Source organism: Capronia coronata (assembly GCF_000585585.1).
Source record: "Capronia coronata CBS 617.96 chromosome Unknown acBCG-supercont1.1, whole genome shotgun sequence".
NCBI classification, from domain to species: domain Eukaryota; kingdom Fungi; phylum Ascomycota; class Eurotiomycetes; order Chaetothyriales; family Herpotrichiellaceae; genus Capronia; species Capronia coronata.
The window spans coordinates 1,086,347-1,102,948 of NW_006912893.1; the positions used below are offsets into that span (position 1 = coordinate 1,086,347).

The following is a 16,602-nucleotide window of genomic DNA, read 5'->3' on the forward strand; positions in this document are numbered from 1 at the left end:
ACATACTAGTATATGGTGCTTGATGCTGCGGCTTGGCACCAATACGCTGTTTCACCGGGAGTTTGGATATCGGCAACTGCTTGCTCCTGGAGTCTGGCTTGGATGCAAGCGGATGGGGGTTGAAGGGACAAGTCCAACTTGGCCGAGCCCGAAGTGCTCGGTTGTAGGCACTACATTTGTATAACGATTCCGGGAAAGAAAACGAAGGACTCCAACGAAGACATGTTTGGACAAGCACAACTTCTTCTGACTTCTTCTTCTCGCAACAATTCATTAAGTGAATGAGGAGTATAAGATAAGATTACCTTTTGCCAGGCTGGGGTGTGCCATCGTCGAACTATATATCAGAAAGAATCCGCCTTGACGCTTGCTCCACGTAGTGACATCGCTCACAGCTTGTCTTCATCCATGTCCATCGATAACCTCGCTCGGCTCAAAAGTGTCAAGGATAGAGAAAAACAAAAACAAAGAAAGAATGTCCTCTGAACACGAATCATCCTCCCAACTTGAAGCCAAATAAGTCCGCCCGCCCGCCACCCGTGATCGTATACATACCAGCGACAATACTGTATGTCAAGCGTACGACAAAGCCTCCCAACCACAATCCTGATCCAGTATCACGATGGTGGTTCCCCTCTCAGACATTGCATTCATCACCATTTTCGTAGACCCAACCAGGCTCGCGAAAAAGTAAGTCAAAAACGCCATGCTCAAGATCATCGACCGACTTGGACGGCAGACACACACGGCCAGCTAGTATGGCAATGTCCCCAGCCTGAGAGAACAGATGGTGTTGGAACCGGCAGACCATATTCTCAACGGACAAGATCAAGCGTGAAGAAGCTTCAAATCAACCCTCCAGCACAAACTCCACCAGCGCTCTGTCCTGCGCTGTCCAGTTCTCGGGGTGTTGAACATCGACGCCGAGCTGTTGCAGCTGCGACTCTCCCACCGAGAACTGAGGTTTCTCAATGGACTCGTAGGGGGAGCCATCCTCGCCCATGATGATGTCTAGATCACCAATGTTCTCGAAAGGAGACGTGTCGTTGAGACCGCTCAGATCGAGTCCTTCGATGCCGTCAAGATTGACCATCCATGAGTCGTCCTCGGTCTTCTTTGGCTGTGCAGCTTTCTTGTCCTCGCCCGCGGCGCCCTCGGAAGGAGCATCTTTGTCGCTACCGTCACCCGGGCTCTTGGACTTCTCGGTCGAGGTATCTGTCAAGGCGCCATTAGGGCCCTCCACAATCTTTCTCCATCTGTCGCTGGTGTTGCGGTATGCTTCATAGAACTTGGACTGGTATTCCTCGGTCTTCTCTTGCGACGGAAACAGCTCCTCCCAGTCGTCGCCGCCAAACGCCGTCCGTAATTGGTCAAGTGTAATGTTGCTATGCCTCCATGGATCGTCGTCTCCAGTAGTGGCGTCGGCCGCCTTCGCAGCAGCCCCTTGCCCACCTTGGCTCGGGATCTTGGACATTGGAATCGGGGTGGCAACATGGCTTTCGGCTTTCACAGCGGAAACAGCTGCGCCCTGACTGTCCGATTTCGGCTTCTTGATTTGTTTGAGATTTTCATCCAGGTTAAAGGCAGACCGCAACGACTCGTGCAGGAAGGCAAGGGGGTCCGTGACCGGCTCCATATCCAGCTTGTGGGTGACATTATGGTGTCGATCGAGCTCAGCCTGACTAGCAAAACCTTTGAGCTGGTGTTCACACCCCACAACCGGACACTTGAACGTCTCGACCGGCTTGGGTGCTTTCGTTGCCTGCGGCGAGGTCGTGGCGGGAGCAGCCGATGCGCCCTGTTGCCCGGCTGTGGCCGCGCTCTGTTGCTGATTCTTCTTCCGTCGTTTCGGATCCGCGGGAAGCTTGAGATCCTCTTGCTTGAGCCCCGGTGTTGCATACCTGGGGGTGCCGTGTCCTCTGGGATCGCCAATCTGGAAGGGTGGCTGGGTGGCTGTTGGCGCGGGAGGGGCATGGTTGGCCTTCAGGGCTTTCTTACGCTCTTGCTCCTGCGCTTCCAGCAGGCTCAGATTCTCCGGAGTCAGCTGCGCGGGTTGCGGGCGAGGTTTGTTTTGATGAGGGATTTGAGCGGCGGTTTGCTGGAATTTGGCGGTGATATTGTTGATGATGGCTTCAGCTGCGTCTGGTGTGATGCTGAAATTGTCCACCATCTCAAATGTTCGGTTCTGGAGCGATTGTGGCTTGAACTGTGCGATCAGCTGCAACTTCTGAGCAACCAGCTGCTTGATAGCCTGATCATTGGGCTCGATCCTATAGAAGGCCATGAGAAACGCGTCAAACCGTCCCAGCATGTTCTTGACGTTGTCGGAAGTCAGCAGCGTGGTGATGCGCTTTCTACTTGCAGCATCCATGTTCGTGATGGGCCGCGGTTTCGGTATGCTGGCCTGGACTTCTTTTCCTAGTTCCACGATTCTGCGCATTGTTGCCTGTTGACGTTGATAATTCATGTATTGCTGCTTCTTGACGGGGTCCAGCGCGTTGAACTGTTCCTTGGTGAGAGTCTGGCCTCCCGGAATCTTAGCGGAGTCTATCTGAGCCTGTGCCTGCTTAGTTGGATTGGGCACTTGGAGAACGTCGTCGTCGCCGGGCCTCTTCATCGGGAGGCCATTCACCTGCATTGGCCGAGCTTGTTCAGGGGCTTGAGCTGAGGGTGGCCGTTGCTGTTGTACAGCTTGCATGTTGGGCTGAACAGGCGCCTGGGCCTGCAACTGTCCTTGCATGCCAAACTGCTGTCCAGGCGCGCCAGCCTGGGAAGGCATGAAGTGCATTGGCTGTGCCATGGGTTGCTGGCCAGGTTGCTGTTGCATCGCCTTCTGTTGCATTTGACGGTGACGGTTGATCAGCAGTGCCCGTATTTGTTCATCGGGGAGAGTTGCTAGCTTAGGGTTGTGAGCTCGCAGTCTCAGGATGTCTTGTTGACTTGGTGGCCGGAATGCCGGCACCGCCCCAGGAGCCATTCCAGGAGCCTGACCAGGCATGCCTTGTGCCGGACCTTGAGGCATTTGCTGAATCTGCTGAGGATGTTGTACCGGAACTGGACCAGCCTTTGGATTGTTCTGCTGTTGAGCATTCTGCCCGCGGGTCTTCATGATATGGGCAAAATGGGTTGCCTGGATGTCCAAGGCTTGAGCAATGGGCAGATTCGGCACAGGGTTTGCTGTCAACCATTGCTTGAGCTGGCCCCAGTTCTTAACGTCAGGAATTGCCGTGTGCTGCCTTATATTGTTCAATACCGCTGGGGGCACCGGCTGTTGGTCCATGACTTTCATTTGTTGAGGCGTCAACTGCTGACGCTGGGTTTGAGGATGACCTGCAGCATGAGGAGGCGCCTGCTGCTGTGACTGCTGCTGCTGCTGCTGCTGCTGCATCTGCATTTGACGTTGTCTCATCAACTCCTGGTTCTGTTGCATTTGCCCTTGCGAGCTAGGCATCGCTACCATATCCTGGCCCTGAAGAGAGACTGCTCCAGCGGAGAGGGACTGCTGCATTGGCATTGGCCCTATATTTGCGCCGCCAACAAAAGCACCATTCTGCATCTGAGCCGCAGGTTGAGGCTGCTGCTGTTGCTGTTGTTGCTGCGGTTGCTGCGACAAGCTTCTTTTCATATTGCTGCTTTGCTGGAATTGTTGCAGAATGGCTCGCCACTCGCTCTGGGGCTTCTGCCGAAGGATCGCTTGGACAGGTCCAGGAAAGCTGGCCAGAGCCTGTTCCCGCTTCTGGATCTCCTGCATACCCATCTGTGGCTGCTGCTGTTGCTGCTGCCCGGGCTGCATCTGCCCCGGCATCTGTCCTTGTTGTTGATTCATCACCGGTGTGCCAGAAGGAACCCGGGGCACAGTCTGGGGACTGGCTCCAGAGACATTAGGACCGACTGGTCGGTTGATGGTGGAGAGGGGAGTGTTGGACTGAGGCATGCCCTGCATTTGACCCCGTTGACCTGCCATTTGGGCCTGTGCAGCGGCAGCTTGGGCACGAGCCTGGGCTTGGGCCTGGTTCTGGGCCTGCAGTTGAGCCTGCTGCATCTTGGTCGCCTGAGCCTGTTGCAGACGCTGCTGTTGCGCAATGAAAGCCGGGTTCATGGCATGGTTCTGATGCTGCTGCTGCTGTTGCTGTTGGCCCATTCGCTGGTTGGCCAACATCTGCTGTTGAATCCGCATCTGCTCCGACATGATGGTCTGGCTGTTGCTGGCGGGCACAACCAATTGCCCTTCTTCTTGGGACCTTAGCCCTTCTGCTTGTAGTCCTTGATATCGACCCATATCGCCTGGGAATCCGTTGGAATTGACGTTCAAGCCTTGGTTCATGGTATTCTGATTGGCTTGGTTCTGTAGCTGGCCCATCGTGTTGGCGTTGTTGCCCATCTGGCCAGGATTGCCCGCTCCACTCATCCCGGCTTCCATCTGCTTTCGTCGGCGGAATTCCTTGGTGGCAAGCATTCGGAAGTAGTAGATGATTGGGTCGACGGACTTTTGTGCCAGATTCGCCCTGAGTTGAGGGGCCATCTTCTCCACGATATTACGCATCTCTTCCTTCGGGGTACTTTTCGCCAGTTCGGCGGCTCGGACGTTGATGGCCTTGTTATCTTCGGCAGTCAATTCGGACAGTTGCATCTGCTTCTGCTGGTTATTTGTTTGCATCATGGGGGTCTGGGCCTGGTTCATCTTGGGAGCTCCCTGGTTCATCATCGGCGGTGCTTGATTGAACATAGGCGAGCCTTGCATTTGCTGCTGCATGTGCGGGGCCATGGACATGTTCGGATTCATGTTCTGGCCCATCTGCTGCATCTGCGCCATATTCTGGTTGGGCATTTGCATATTAGGCATGCCCATTTGCATGTTCTGCATCATACCGGCAGCGCCCTGGTTCATCTGTTGTGCCCGTTGATCGCGGATCCTACCGAGCTTCTCACTGCATTCTCGGACATAGTCTTCTTTGCTGGCACTTTGGGTAAAACACTTGCGTTCGAACTGGAGCGCAACTTCGATGGCCCGTGGGAGTTCGACTGGCGGCCTGACCAGACGCAACGAGTCCACCAACAGTTTGATCTGCGCCGCTCGTTCCTTGATGTGAACGTTGGCCTGCCATCCGCTGAACGGCCCTTGTGCCGTGAGCATATCAAATATGTGTTGCTGCACCGACGGGTGACTGAGACTCAATTGACCAGCCATCTGCTGCGGCATACCTCTGGGCATCTGGCCACCCATTTGGGCGCCCATCTGGCCCATCTGGCCCATTTGTCCCATCTGACCTCCCATCTGGCCTCCCATCTGACCCCCCATTTGCCCACCCATTTGTCCACCCATTTGCCCACCCATTTGCCCACCCATTTGCCCACCCATCTGATTAGCCATGGCCTTTTGTTGCATGTTATTGGGCATGCCACGTCCCATGCCCGCCATGTTCTGAAACTGTTGAGGGTTCATGACTGCGGCAACGCTCGCGAGCGAGGATCGCTCAGGCTAGGCGGCGTCTTCTAAGGCATCCGGTGTTGAGTAGGAGATATGAGACAATCGATCGTATAGAAGAAGTTGGCACTTCGTGTGGGTTGTCGAGATCGTTCGTTACAAAAGGAGAATGGTAGACAGAGCGGGAGGTAATGGTAAGGCTCTCGAAGGACCGGACTCGCAGGAGCGACAGGCGACACAAATTGAAGTGAAAGCTGCTTCGGTTTGCGTTTGCTGAATGTATCGTGGGTGTGTGACACAAGGCAGCCACGGCAGGATTAAACGTTCGAGGTGGACCGGACGTGAAGGCAGGTATCGTGAATCATGGGGCGGAGGAGATCTGTGTTCGCAATTATATCCGACGGTGGTTGAAGGCAGGCAGACAGAATCAGTCGAGGCAGACAATGGCCGGTACAAATAGCAGGGCCTGAAGAGAAACAATGAGGTGCGGTTCTGGTTGGACGTCAGCGGGCGCGTCCATGGAAGAATCGAGGCCAACACATAGGATGTAGGCACGTCGCGCCTTTCCACCCCGGCCAGGAGGGGTTAAAGATAGACTGGTGTCAGAGGAAGGCTGCGAAAGGAGTAAAGCAATATAACGAGAGAAGATTGTAAATCGTTCGTCAGTCAGTCAGTCGGTCGTGAGGCGGGTAATTGTAGATAGTATGAAAATGCTGCTGGTCGCAGATGATAGTATGATGGAGGAACGCCGATCGATGGGCTAGATTCGCTTTTAGTGAGAACAGAAGTTTAGACGTTAGACTTGAGGTGTGAGGCGTGAGGCCCTTAGTAGTAGGCTAGGGAGGCCCGTGGGTCTCGGCAGGCGTTATAGGCTCGCGTTCCTCAACAGCGAGCAGGCTGGACAGTGTCGGAGGATGCAGGATAGGTATAGGGATATGACAAGATGTAGATATAAAAGATATGAAAGGAGTATTCTGTCCGCGATATATGCGCAAGACACACAAGTTATTGGATGGTCATGTTGAGGGAGTCGTATAGAGAGATAGAGTGAGCACCATTTTTGCTGTGATAAGAGGAAGGAGAACGAGAACCAGCAGATAAAAGAGGAAACGGGTCATTGATCTGACCCGGAGCTTGGACTTTTAGTGGAGGAGGAGGAACATTACTGTTGGACGCCTTCAGGGTCAAGGAAATGATGTCGTTTTGTTATAACTTCCTCTGGTTTAGAGGTCATCAAAAGCCTAAAGTACCTAAAGTTCCCCTTTCATCGCGAAAAGCAGTCCTTAGGCACACCGCCCCCCCCTCTAAAAACCACACCGCCTCTAAAGACCACCACCTCTATAAAAACCACACCTCCTCTAGAGACCCCACCCCCCCTCTGAAGACCACACCTCCTCTAAAAACCACCCCCCCCTCCTCTAAGCCTTGGGAGCCTTAACTGTGATTTGGTGCCTTAAACACACCCCCCTCCCCCTCCCCTTCTAAGCCTAAGGAACGATGTGCACATAACGCTTAATACAACACCCCCCTCCCCCCAAGGCAGGGCTTAGGGTCAGGCACCCACGTCACTCTAGGTAGTTAAGCGCCTCACAGCCCAATAATAATGATTTGAGATTGCAGTTGGCTAGTAGATGCACTGTGGATGTGCCAGCATTCATTATTCTCATACTGGTATTGTGCATGCACCTCAATAATGCTTCACGCTTCCAGTTCTGGTCTTCATTATTGAATTGTCGACCTGCAGTGTCTTAACAGTCCTTGTCGTTGAGCCAGCATCGTCCATCGTGTTGCGGCCCAGCATCATTTGAAGTTCCTGACTCTCGCTGAATTGACCAGCTCCGATCTGTGGCCCGTCAATACTAGTAGCCGGTTGCCTTCCGACATGTCCGAACTGTCGACCATGGCAAGCTGAACTGGCATTCACTCTACAGTGTTGAAGGAAACAACCCTCCCGGCAACCATGGCGTCCTCTGTCGGCTCCGACGTGTTTGCGATCCTCGCATTCCTGACCATCTCGACAGTAGTCCTGTTCGTCCTGCGACACTATCTCCCGCTGCGAAAGACGCCGGCCTTCCTTTTGATCCCGATCTTCCTCGCCCTCGCCCTCCCTGCGAGCGCCATCCTATTGGTGCCGGTCGATCTCGCGTCGAGCGCACGAGAGAGCAATCATGGAGGAAAAGGAATCTGGCTGCCAAACAGAGCGGTGTTGGTCGCATGGAGAATCGTCTATTGGCTGACCTTCGTCCTGACCTGGGTCGTGCTGCCACTTCTGGGGGATTACATGGACGCCGGGTACCGCGACCCACGATCTCGCATGATCTACTCGTTGCGGTCGAATGCACGGTACCAGCTCATTGTGCTTGGCTGCGCCGTCGCGGGTCTGGTCTACATGATCTTGTCCTACGGCTTCGACTTCACGGCTATCCGAGGCCTCGTCATGGCGCTGGCCTATGTCTGGGGTCTGATTCTGGCCATCTACCTCATGGGCCACGGCCTGGTTGCGTTGCCGAGAAAGATGTTCCGGAAAGCAGATATCAGCGGCAGCTTGCGCCGAGTCCACACCCAAGCACCCAGAGTGCACGATAACCTGGAGGATGCCAGTCTCGCCCTGGAGGAACTCGAAGCGCAGGTGATGCAGCTGAAGCAGAGGAAGACCGGAACGGCCCGAGATTTTCAAGAATGGATAGAAGACCTGGTCGACATGACGGGTCAAGTGGAAAGCCGCATCTTTGCCAACCCAACCACCATCGACGCCTCGGCGAAGGTCCCAGCCGTCATCACCGAACGATATCTCGCCGACCTGACTCGAAGACTCGTCCGAGCCCGCCACCGCCGGGCAAGATATATTCGCGAATGGGACAATCTCGTGCAGACGGCTTCCGACCTCCAAACGATCCTCGATTCTCGGGCATCCAAAAGGCTGGATTTCGGCCGGTCCCCGTCCTCGTCCTTCTTGGGCCGCGTTTCCCTCATGACTCCATTCATGCGCTACCACCTGTACGTCCACGTCATTCCAGCCTGGAGGATCGCCACGGGCGGACTCTTCTCGCTCGCCTCCGTGGCCGTGATCTGGTCTGAGATCATCAAATTCCCCGCCCCGCATCTCTCCGCGGTCAGCCTCACGGTCATCCACCATCCCAGCGACAAGAACTACCAGATTGGGTTCGGCGGCCAGGTCATGGCGTCCGTGTGGATCACATACATGTGCGTGTGCGCGCTGAGCAGCTTCAGCGACGTACCGACCTGGAAGCAGCGGGCGCTGGTCAAGAGGAACACGTATCCGGAATCGGCCTGCTGGTATTCCGGCCAGATCGCCAAGCTGACCGTCCCGTTGGCCTACAATTTCCTCACCTTCCTCCCCCAGGACATCCAGCAGACCTCCACCTTCTACCACTTCCTCGGCCGGCTCATCAACCTGACCCCGCTGGGCACATGGTTCGACTACCTGTTCCCCATCTTCATCTTGATCCCCGTGTGCGCCACGCTTTTCAACCTGTACGGGAAAATCAAACATGTCTTGGGCTTCGGCATCCTCGAGGAGGCCGATGACGAGGAGGAGGGTAATCCGTCCGGCTTCGGCACCGGCGGATGGCGCGAGGGCCGCGACCTCATCACCCGTGATCTACACGGCAACAGCCGGCACACGAGTCTGGGCGTCTCCGATCCGCCGCGGTCGTCTTCTTCCTTTGACGTGGCCCGCACATCCCGTCCCAGCCCGACGAGATGGGTGCCCTCCTCCGCGGCGGACAGGGCGACGTTAGGCGTCTCCAACTCACGCACATCAGCTACGGGCCGTGCTGGCTCGAGGGCCGCTCTGGACCCGGAACCGGAGGAGGAGAACTTCTTCGCCCTGTTCGGCCGGAGGGTCAAGAATACACTCGACTCCCTGGACACCCCGAAGTGGATGCAGGTGACGGGTCCGAGGTCTCGCGCCGGAGGTGGAGCCCTCAAGCGCCCGAAATGGTTGGGAGGCGGTAGTGATGAATCTTCATCTTCCCGACCTCCAGACGCGAATTCCGGCGTCGACTCGGGCCCTAATATCCTGGGATTATTTGGTTCACGCTCAAGTGACGGAAGAATCATGTTATAGTTGGTACCATATAGATTTCGATCGAATATAGATTTAATCCATTCGCCCATGTTCATCTCAGCACGTAATATCTGCAGATGGCGGCAATTGAACAAGCTCATCTCTGCTGGAGCATTACACCTTGTCAGTGGTGTTCCATGTATCTCAGCAGGACATCTAAAGTCTGGAGTTATTCCTATTTCCTCTCCAAGCGCACCCTTGTATACATGTACAATCATCCTCTCAAGTCATCTCGGTTGAGAGCACACATAAGCCTGCTTGAACTCGCATTCGTAATTACCATATCGTGCCTGAACTGAAGCCCACATCGCAAAAGAAGCGAGGGACGTCACCGAGGAGAAGTCGGAAGGAAACTCGTGGATGTCATCGCTTTCTCCCAAGTAGTTCTTTTTCATCATTTTATATCTCTCTTACCGGCATCCCACCGGGTCCAGGCGGTGGTGGCGTTGCCAGAGGATACCTTCCATCCGCCCCTGCACCGACAGCGCTAGCCGGAGGGATCCTCGAAGTGCCTAGCATCGTCATTCCGCCGCCTCTCATGCCAGGGCCACCGCCGCCTCGTCCTCTACCGATCGGTCGCGCAGGTAGATTCATGCCCGGGAGTTCAAAGTCGGGGTTTCCCTCCAACAACACATCTCGCTTCATTTGCTGGTCTCGTCTTCGACTAGGAGGTCCGAAAGAGCCAAATTCCCCGCCCGCGCCAGGTCTCCAGTTGGGGTTGACACCACGTTGGCTGACCGACGTGAAGTTGCTGGTTTCGCTCTCAGCAGGCGACCGAGCGCCAGGGAGGTCTTCGTAAGAATTGGTCTGAGGGAGTGGTCCCAGAGAATCAGGTCGCTGGTGTCCGGCTTGTCCCGGCGTCAGAAGGGGCGGCACGTGGGCTTGATCGGAGTTTGGTGGCATGACTGGCATTGGGGGCATTGGTTCGGGGTCGGCCGCAAACCGAGGATTTACGTCTTCGTAGTATGCTTCACTGCCACCGGAATTCACCCGTGGGCGTCGATTGTGGCCACCATAGCCTGCCGCTTGACTGCCGCCCGTGGGAAGCTCTACGGGGCCATAGCGCCCAGAGGGTATGGGCTGAGCATAATCATCACGAGGCATGTTGTTCCACTGGGCGCGAGGGGGAACGTATCTGACCAAATTAGTTTGACATCTAGTGCTTGGAGGGGACGACTTACGGATCTTGACTCTGAGATCTACCTGGATGGAAATCCCGCGTCGAAGTGCCTGCGAGTTCCGCCGCTTGCATGCCGGGTAACTGGGGCATCTCCGGAGGCGGTGATGGTTGGCGGGTTGTGCCAGATGGGGACTGGACTCGGCTGCCGTATGGTGACCTCCTGCTCTGGGCAGGCGACTGTGCCCGGGCGCCATACGGACCCTGACGGTCGTCTGGTCCAGTCGTGTATATAGACGGGCTTGCTACATCAAATCTCCTGTCTCCCCCTTCGATGAAGGGCTGCGAGGCGGCAATGGTCGGATGTCGACCATTCGGATCTGAGTATTCTTCGGGCGGTATGTATCCGGATGAGGAGCCATCACGGCCATTGGGAGGATATCCTGGAGGCGGCCGTCGCTGGCCACCGTCCATCATTGCTCCTGCGGCCATACCACCGGCAACAGCAGCACCCATCGGCATCCCACCTCTGCCCCTCCCACCGTAGCCTCCGCGCATGTCAGTTGAGAACCCTCCTCGTCCTGGGTAACCTTGAGGCGGGGGAGGCCCTCGAGAGCCGTAACCACCTCGTGGAGGATAGCCACCACGAGGGGGATAGCCACCCCTGCCTCGGGAACCGTATCCCCTACTACCGGGTGGTGGCATACTCCCATCGCGATATGGCCCAGGAGGCGGGTATCCATCCCCTGGTCTTCGGCCCTGCATGGGCATGGGCGGACCACCGACTGCCCCGGGTGGAGGAGCACTTGGGAAGGCATCCCGACGATCATCCGGAGGTGGTCGACTGTTAGATCTTGAAGGAGGGCCATAATATTTTTCTGAAGCACCATCTCGAGAAGGGACCAGAGTAGGATCGTCGGATAAGGCTTGCGACCTGAGGGGTTGGAGATCTTCGTCTGTCTTTGAAGCGGGATTGAACGTCGCAAACGCAGGTAGCCTGTCTGCTCCAGGAGCGCCATTGACCATCGGAACGGTGGGTTCAGTCGTGAAAGTTTGAGCGCCCGCCTTCGACTCTTGGGCCTGTCGGCTGTAGTAGTTCTCGCCGCTCATTTCAGCATTTTCCGCAATCCTCTTCTTGCGAGCCTTGCGCGAAACCAGGGTCCGCCGCATAGCACAAGTCACCACCCCGGAGGCAGTTATCAATATTGTAGAAGCGAGAACAATCCATCCGCCCCATTGTAAATGCGGAACAAACAAGAGTATATCCACCAGGAAAGCGAGAAGAGTAACTAGCAGTGTTGGTAGGAGAAGGATCAGAAGGCCGAGGAGATACCGGGCGGAGTGAGATGGAGAGTGCAAGTGTGCAGCCGCAGCCAAAGCGAGGCAGACCAGATTGCAGAATGCGGCGACCGGATGGACGATGAGCAGAGAAGATAAGGAATGTCGTGCACTAGAGGGCAGGTTGAAGTCGCCATCACCTCCGGGACCGAATAGGCCATCTGGAACCAGTTAACGACAATCCATGCGCATGAGGGAAAGAAGAAATTAGTCAGTACCCGTTGTATATCCCACGCGGATACCACTGCATTGGGAAGTTGTACAGTATCCGAAGACACCAAAGTTGACTCCCTGATAGGTTGCAATGGGGATGCTTTTGACGACAGGGGTCGATATGACAGATAACAGCAAGAGAACGAAGGATATAAGCAGCAAAATCGTCAGAGGGGTGGCGGGTCTGAGCATCGTTTACAATGCAATATATGATGCCGTCAAGATAGAGGAAGATGATCAGGTCGACGGCGCAAACGCGCAAAGCTGCCGGAGACCGTAAGTGCGCATGGAGGTGACAAGAGCGAGTGAGGGAGACCGCGGGCCGACGTTGGACAACTATCGACAAGACGGTGGAAATGCCCGAGATGGATGAAGATGGATGTGATATATCGACCCAGGTGAATGCGTATGAGGGTGAAGCTGAAGCGGGAGTGGTAAGTTGGACGATGGATGAATCCGTGGTCTACGGAGATGGATGGTGGTAGGACAGTGAGGCGCAGTCTCGAGGGTCAAGCGAGTTGTAAGTTTGTCGCATGCGCTTCAGGTTCAAGTTGGCCGTTGGCCGTTGCATGGAAACTGGGCAAGTGGGTGGCAGGGGAGCGGGAACTTGAAGTGGGATGCAGTTACCCCCTGTTACTACTTAGTACGTACTACTAGCCTAATCGGTGCTTGCTAAATGACACTAAAGACCTGATGGAGGGACTAATACGCACTACTCTGTTAGTACAGCCTTTAGGATACGTTATCTACTGCCGTCGGGGAACCTTATCTATCACTAAGCTCCCTAGCGTTTACTATGCATCCACTTGACTCACCTCCCAGAAACCCATCTCCATCAATTACCCCTGATATCAGGCCCGGTAAAGAGTGAATCAAGGTAGCCAACTTCTACTAGTCGGTGTCGAACGTGGACGAGTGCCCCGCCTCATAGAAGCCCAGGGGCGTCTCAGGCCCAGTTTAGACGGGCGCGGGTAGATTGGTGGTAATTAAGGATAAAATGTCCCTTCGTGTTTCAATCTCGACGGGAAATGCAGATGCGACACCCATAATACCAGCCCTATCAGGCGCCTCCTTCGCCCTCCTTCTAGTGTACCTGGAGAGAGCTAGGTACACTCGCAGTGTATCAACCTTGATGACAAGTGTCAATTTTATATTCGTCTTGCTGGTCTCTGGCAGGTCATTTTCCTAACAGGCGCAGCGATGGATACCTACCTACCTTATGGGCAGCAGATCTCCCCACAAAATGGCTCCAGGTGACGTTGGTTCAATTATTGCTGTGATATTGGTGGCAGTCCCACGGCATAGGGTCTGGACCAAAGGGGCATTGAAGCCTAAGGTGCCCGAGCGCAATACTTAGTAGGTGGATGCTAAGCCTAACATAGGTGCTTAGGTGCCATAAATACTGCCTCCTTACTGCTAAAGGCTAGGTGGCATCGGTCCCTAGTGCAGGTCTAAGACAATTTTGCTTTGGGGAAGAACGATTGCGACGTCATTCAGAATTCCATCCACATCTCCCATGTGCCTACCTACGTGCTTTTTGTCAAGGCTTCCACTCCATAATAAGGACCATGGTCGCCCATGTCTTCAGTTTCTTCTGCTCGCCTATCATGGCACCACGCATGAAGCATATGTTCGACATCTTGCCTCTGTGCCCTGTATAGCATGGGCGACACGTGTCGGCTGTGCTTCCGATTGCCCTGCTTCCTCCCTCCATACCACGGTCGTGTCCTCCGCGGCAAATGATCGTCGCAAGATGAACGACCCTGGCCTAGAGGATGATATCGTTGACGCATCCAATCAAGTCTCCGAAAATCGCGACAAGGCTTACACGGACGAGGAAGAGGAGGAGAGGAGTTTCTTGACGCCCGCCAGATGGTGGTATGCCTCGACCGCCTTCCCTCTCATGGCCGGCACTTTTGGCCCCATGGCCAGTGCCTTCAACATCTGCGCACTCGTGGAGGACTGGCGGGTGGAAATCCCCACGAAAGGCACCGAGGAGCATGGCCTCGACATCCAGGACCCAGAATGGTAGGTGGCTTCAAATACGGTGCGATTGGAGATATTGACATGATTTCTCGACAGGCTGATCGCTGTTAATGCCGTCTCGCTCGTCTGCGCTCTCATTGCCAACTTGGCCCTGTTGCTCAATATGGCGCGTCGCGTGCCATTTAAAATAGCGCAGCCGGTCACCATTATCGGCTTCTGGCTCGCTTCCATTCTTCTCATTGCTCTCATCGCTGTCGCCTCTCATAGATTTGACGCACCAGGCATCCAGAACCAAGCATTGACGCAAGCCTATTACTACGCCATCTTCGCGGCCGGCCTGTACCAGCTCATTTCCTACCTCATGTGTGTGACTGTGTATGGAGCGTACAAGGACCACTACCGCAAAGAATTCAGGCTAACCGTTGCCCAACGGACGTTGATGCTGCAGACCATCGCGTTTCTTGTCTACCTGCTTCTGGGCGCTCTGATCTACTCCAAAATTGAGGGCTGGAAGTTCTCAGATGCCGTATACTGGGCAGACTTCACCTCGCTTACCATTGGCATTGGTGCCGACTACGTGCCCAGAACGCGTGTCGGACGGGGGTTGCTATTTCCTTTCGCCATGGGTAGCATCATTATCTTAGGTCTCGTGGTGAGCTCCATCCGGTCACTCATTCTGGATAGAGGGAAGAAGAAGATGTCTGCACGATTGACCGAGAAGACTCGACTTCGATTGATCAAGGAGATTGATAACGTCGTCCACGAGAAAAGGAGGCTGAGAGCGCACATGATTAGCTTGGACAAAAGCACCGCCCAGACATTGGCTGCGAAACCTGGTGACGATAAGTTTGCTGAAATGGACCGAAGGCAGGCGGAATTCGAGGCGATGCGAAAGGTCCAGGAAAGGGCAACGACCGAGCGGAAATACATGAGCCTAGTGGTGTCGACCTTTGCATTTGCATTCCTAGTGAGTGATGATTTTGCTCAGCAATTTGAGCTGCGCTAACCAGAGAAAGTGGACGATCGGGGCTTTGGTATTCATGAAAGCTGAACAGAACCAGAACTGGTCATATTTCGAAAGTGTCTACTTTTCATATACCACCCTTTTGACCATCGGATATGGAGATTTGGAGCCCATGAGCAACAGTGGAAAGCCCTTTTTTGTGTTCTGGTCGCTGCTCGCGGTGCCCACGCTGACTATCCTGGTCTCGGACATGGGAGACACGGTGGTGAAGGCAGTGAAAGACGCCACGATCTGGCTCGGTGAGATTACCGTTCTTCCCAGCGATGAAGATAGCACGAGGAACCGATTGAAGTACGGTATTTACAAGGCAACCCTTGGGAAGGCCGGTTATTCTCATTCGTATTTGAAAGACGTGGAGGAGGGTTCCGGGATTGATGACGGCGAACAAGAACTTCAGCCTGGTCTAGCGCGCCTATTCGGCAGACATGGCAGAAGTCGGCCAAATAGGAACGTCCGTGAGACCGGAGATCGAGTGGCTGCAGACTTTGAACGCTCGGAGAAGGCTGATGAATCCCACGCGAGAAAGCATGGTGAACGATCGGAGGAAGGTAGGTGTTTTTGGTCGCATGCGGCTGTACATTGCTGACGCGGGCAGATGAGCATCATTATCGCCACGCTCTCCTTTCTGAGATCCGCAAAGTGTACGCAGACACCACGGCCGCCACGCCTAAAAGGTACAGCTATGCTGAGTGGGCACGATTCCTCCAGTTACTTGGAGAAGACGAGCATGATTCTTCCTATCACAGCCGTGCCATTGATGCAGAGCGCGGATCTTCGACGGAAGAAGGGCCCAATGAAAGCAAACAAGAGGCTACTTTTTCCAGAAAAGATGAAGGAAAGGACGCCGAACAGAAGAAGAGTTGGAGTTGGTTAGGCGTTCGGAGCCCACTGATGGGAGACAAGGAGGAAGCTGAATGGTTGTTAGAGAAATTGCTCCAGCGGTTGGAACAGAGCTTGCACGGCGAAGGCAAGGAGAAAGAAGAGGGTGTGAAGCAAGAGACACAGAACCATCACCGGCGCAAAAGGTCACACCCTGAGGCGGCAGAAAAAGAAGCAGATGACGGAACAAGCGAGAATACTGTGACTGGCACTCGATCACAGGGTGGTCAGAAAGGCACATCTGAGGGAGGGGGCCACCATGACTGATGGCAATAATGGACCGATCTTGCGACGGGAGTATTTGTGATATCGATTTAGCGACGGCGCTGAAGGTGGATTAACAAGTCACTGGCATAAAAGGACAAGATCTAGGCGTTCGAAGAACCGCTGGCTAGAGCAGGAGAACATACGAGGGCATTGCAACATCAATTACCATATGTGGACAGACAGCCAGGATTCTTGCATCGTATATCACCCGTGTATGAGCCTCGTAGTTCCCGCCTCCTTCACTGTACTCAACTTCTTGAGCC

At 54.7% G+C, this 16,602-nt stretch overlaps 4 protein-coding genes across 4 annotated transcripts; 2 read left to right on the forward strand and 2 right to left on the reverse strand.

Moving 5' to 3' along the window:
- Positions 1-850: 850 nt before the first annotated feature.
- Positions 851-5,419, reverse strand: A1O1_00395 (uncharacterized protein; the record flags this gene model as incomplete). Its single annotated transcript, XM_007721314.1, has 1 exon — positions 851-5,419. The coding sequence occupies one exon, from the start codon at positions 5,417-5,419 to the stop codon at positions 851-853; it is 4,569 nt and encodes a 1,522-aa protein (XP_007719504.1).
- A 1,966-nt stretch (positions 5,420-7,385) lies between these two features.
- On the forward strand, positions 7,386-9,515 carry A1O1_00396 (uncharacterized protein; the record flags this gene model as incomplete). The annotated part of the gene is made up of 1 exon (XM_007721315.1): positions 7,386-9,515. The coding sequence occupies one exon, from the start codon at positions 7,386-7,388 to the stop codon at positions 9,513-9,515; it is 2,130 nt and encodes a 709-aa protein (XP_007719505.1).
- Positions 9,516-9,914: 399 nt separating this feature from the next.
- On the reverse strand, positions 9,915-12,375 carry A1O1_00397 (uncharacterized protein; the record flags this gene model as incomplete). The annotated part of the gene is made up of 4 exons (XM_007721316.1): positions 9,915-10,650; positions 10,874-11,114; positions 11,277-12,131; positions 12,189-12,375. 4 exons carry the CDS (start codon positions 12,373-12,375, stop codon positions 9,915-9,917), a joined length of 2,019 nt encoding a protein of 672 aa, XP_007719506.1.
- Positions 12,376-13,936: 1,561 nt separating this feature from the next.
- On the forward strand, positions 13,937-16,339 carry A1O1_00398 (uncharacterized protein; the record flags this gene model as incomplete). Its single annotated transcript, XM_007721317.1, has 4 exons — positions 13,937-14,211; positions 14,266-15,136; positions 15,186-15,741; positions 15,789-16,339. 4 exons carry the CDS (start codon positions 13,937-13,939, stop codon positions 16,337-16,339), a joined length of 2,253 nt encoding a protein of 750 aa, XP_007719507.1.
- Positions 16,340-16,602: the final 263 nt, after the last annotated feature.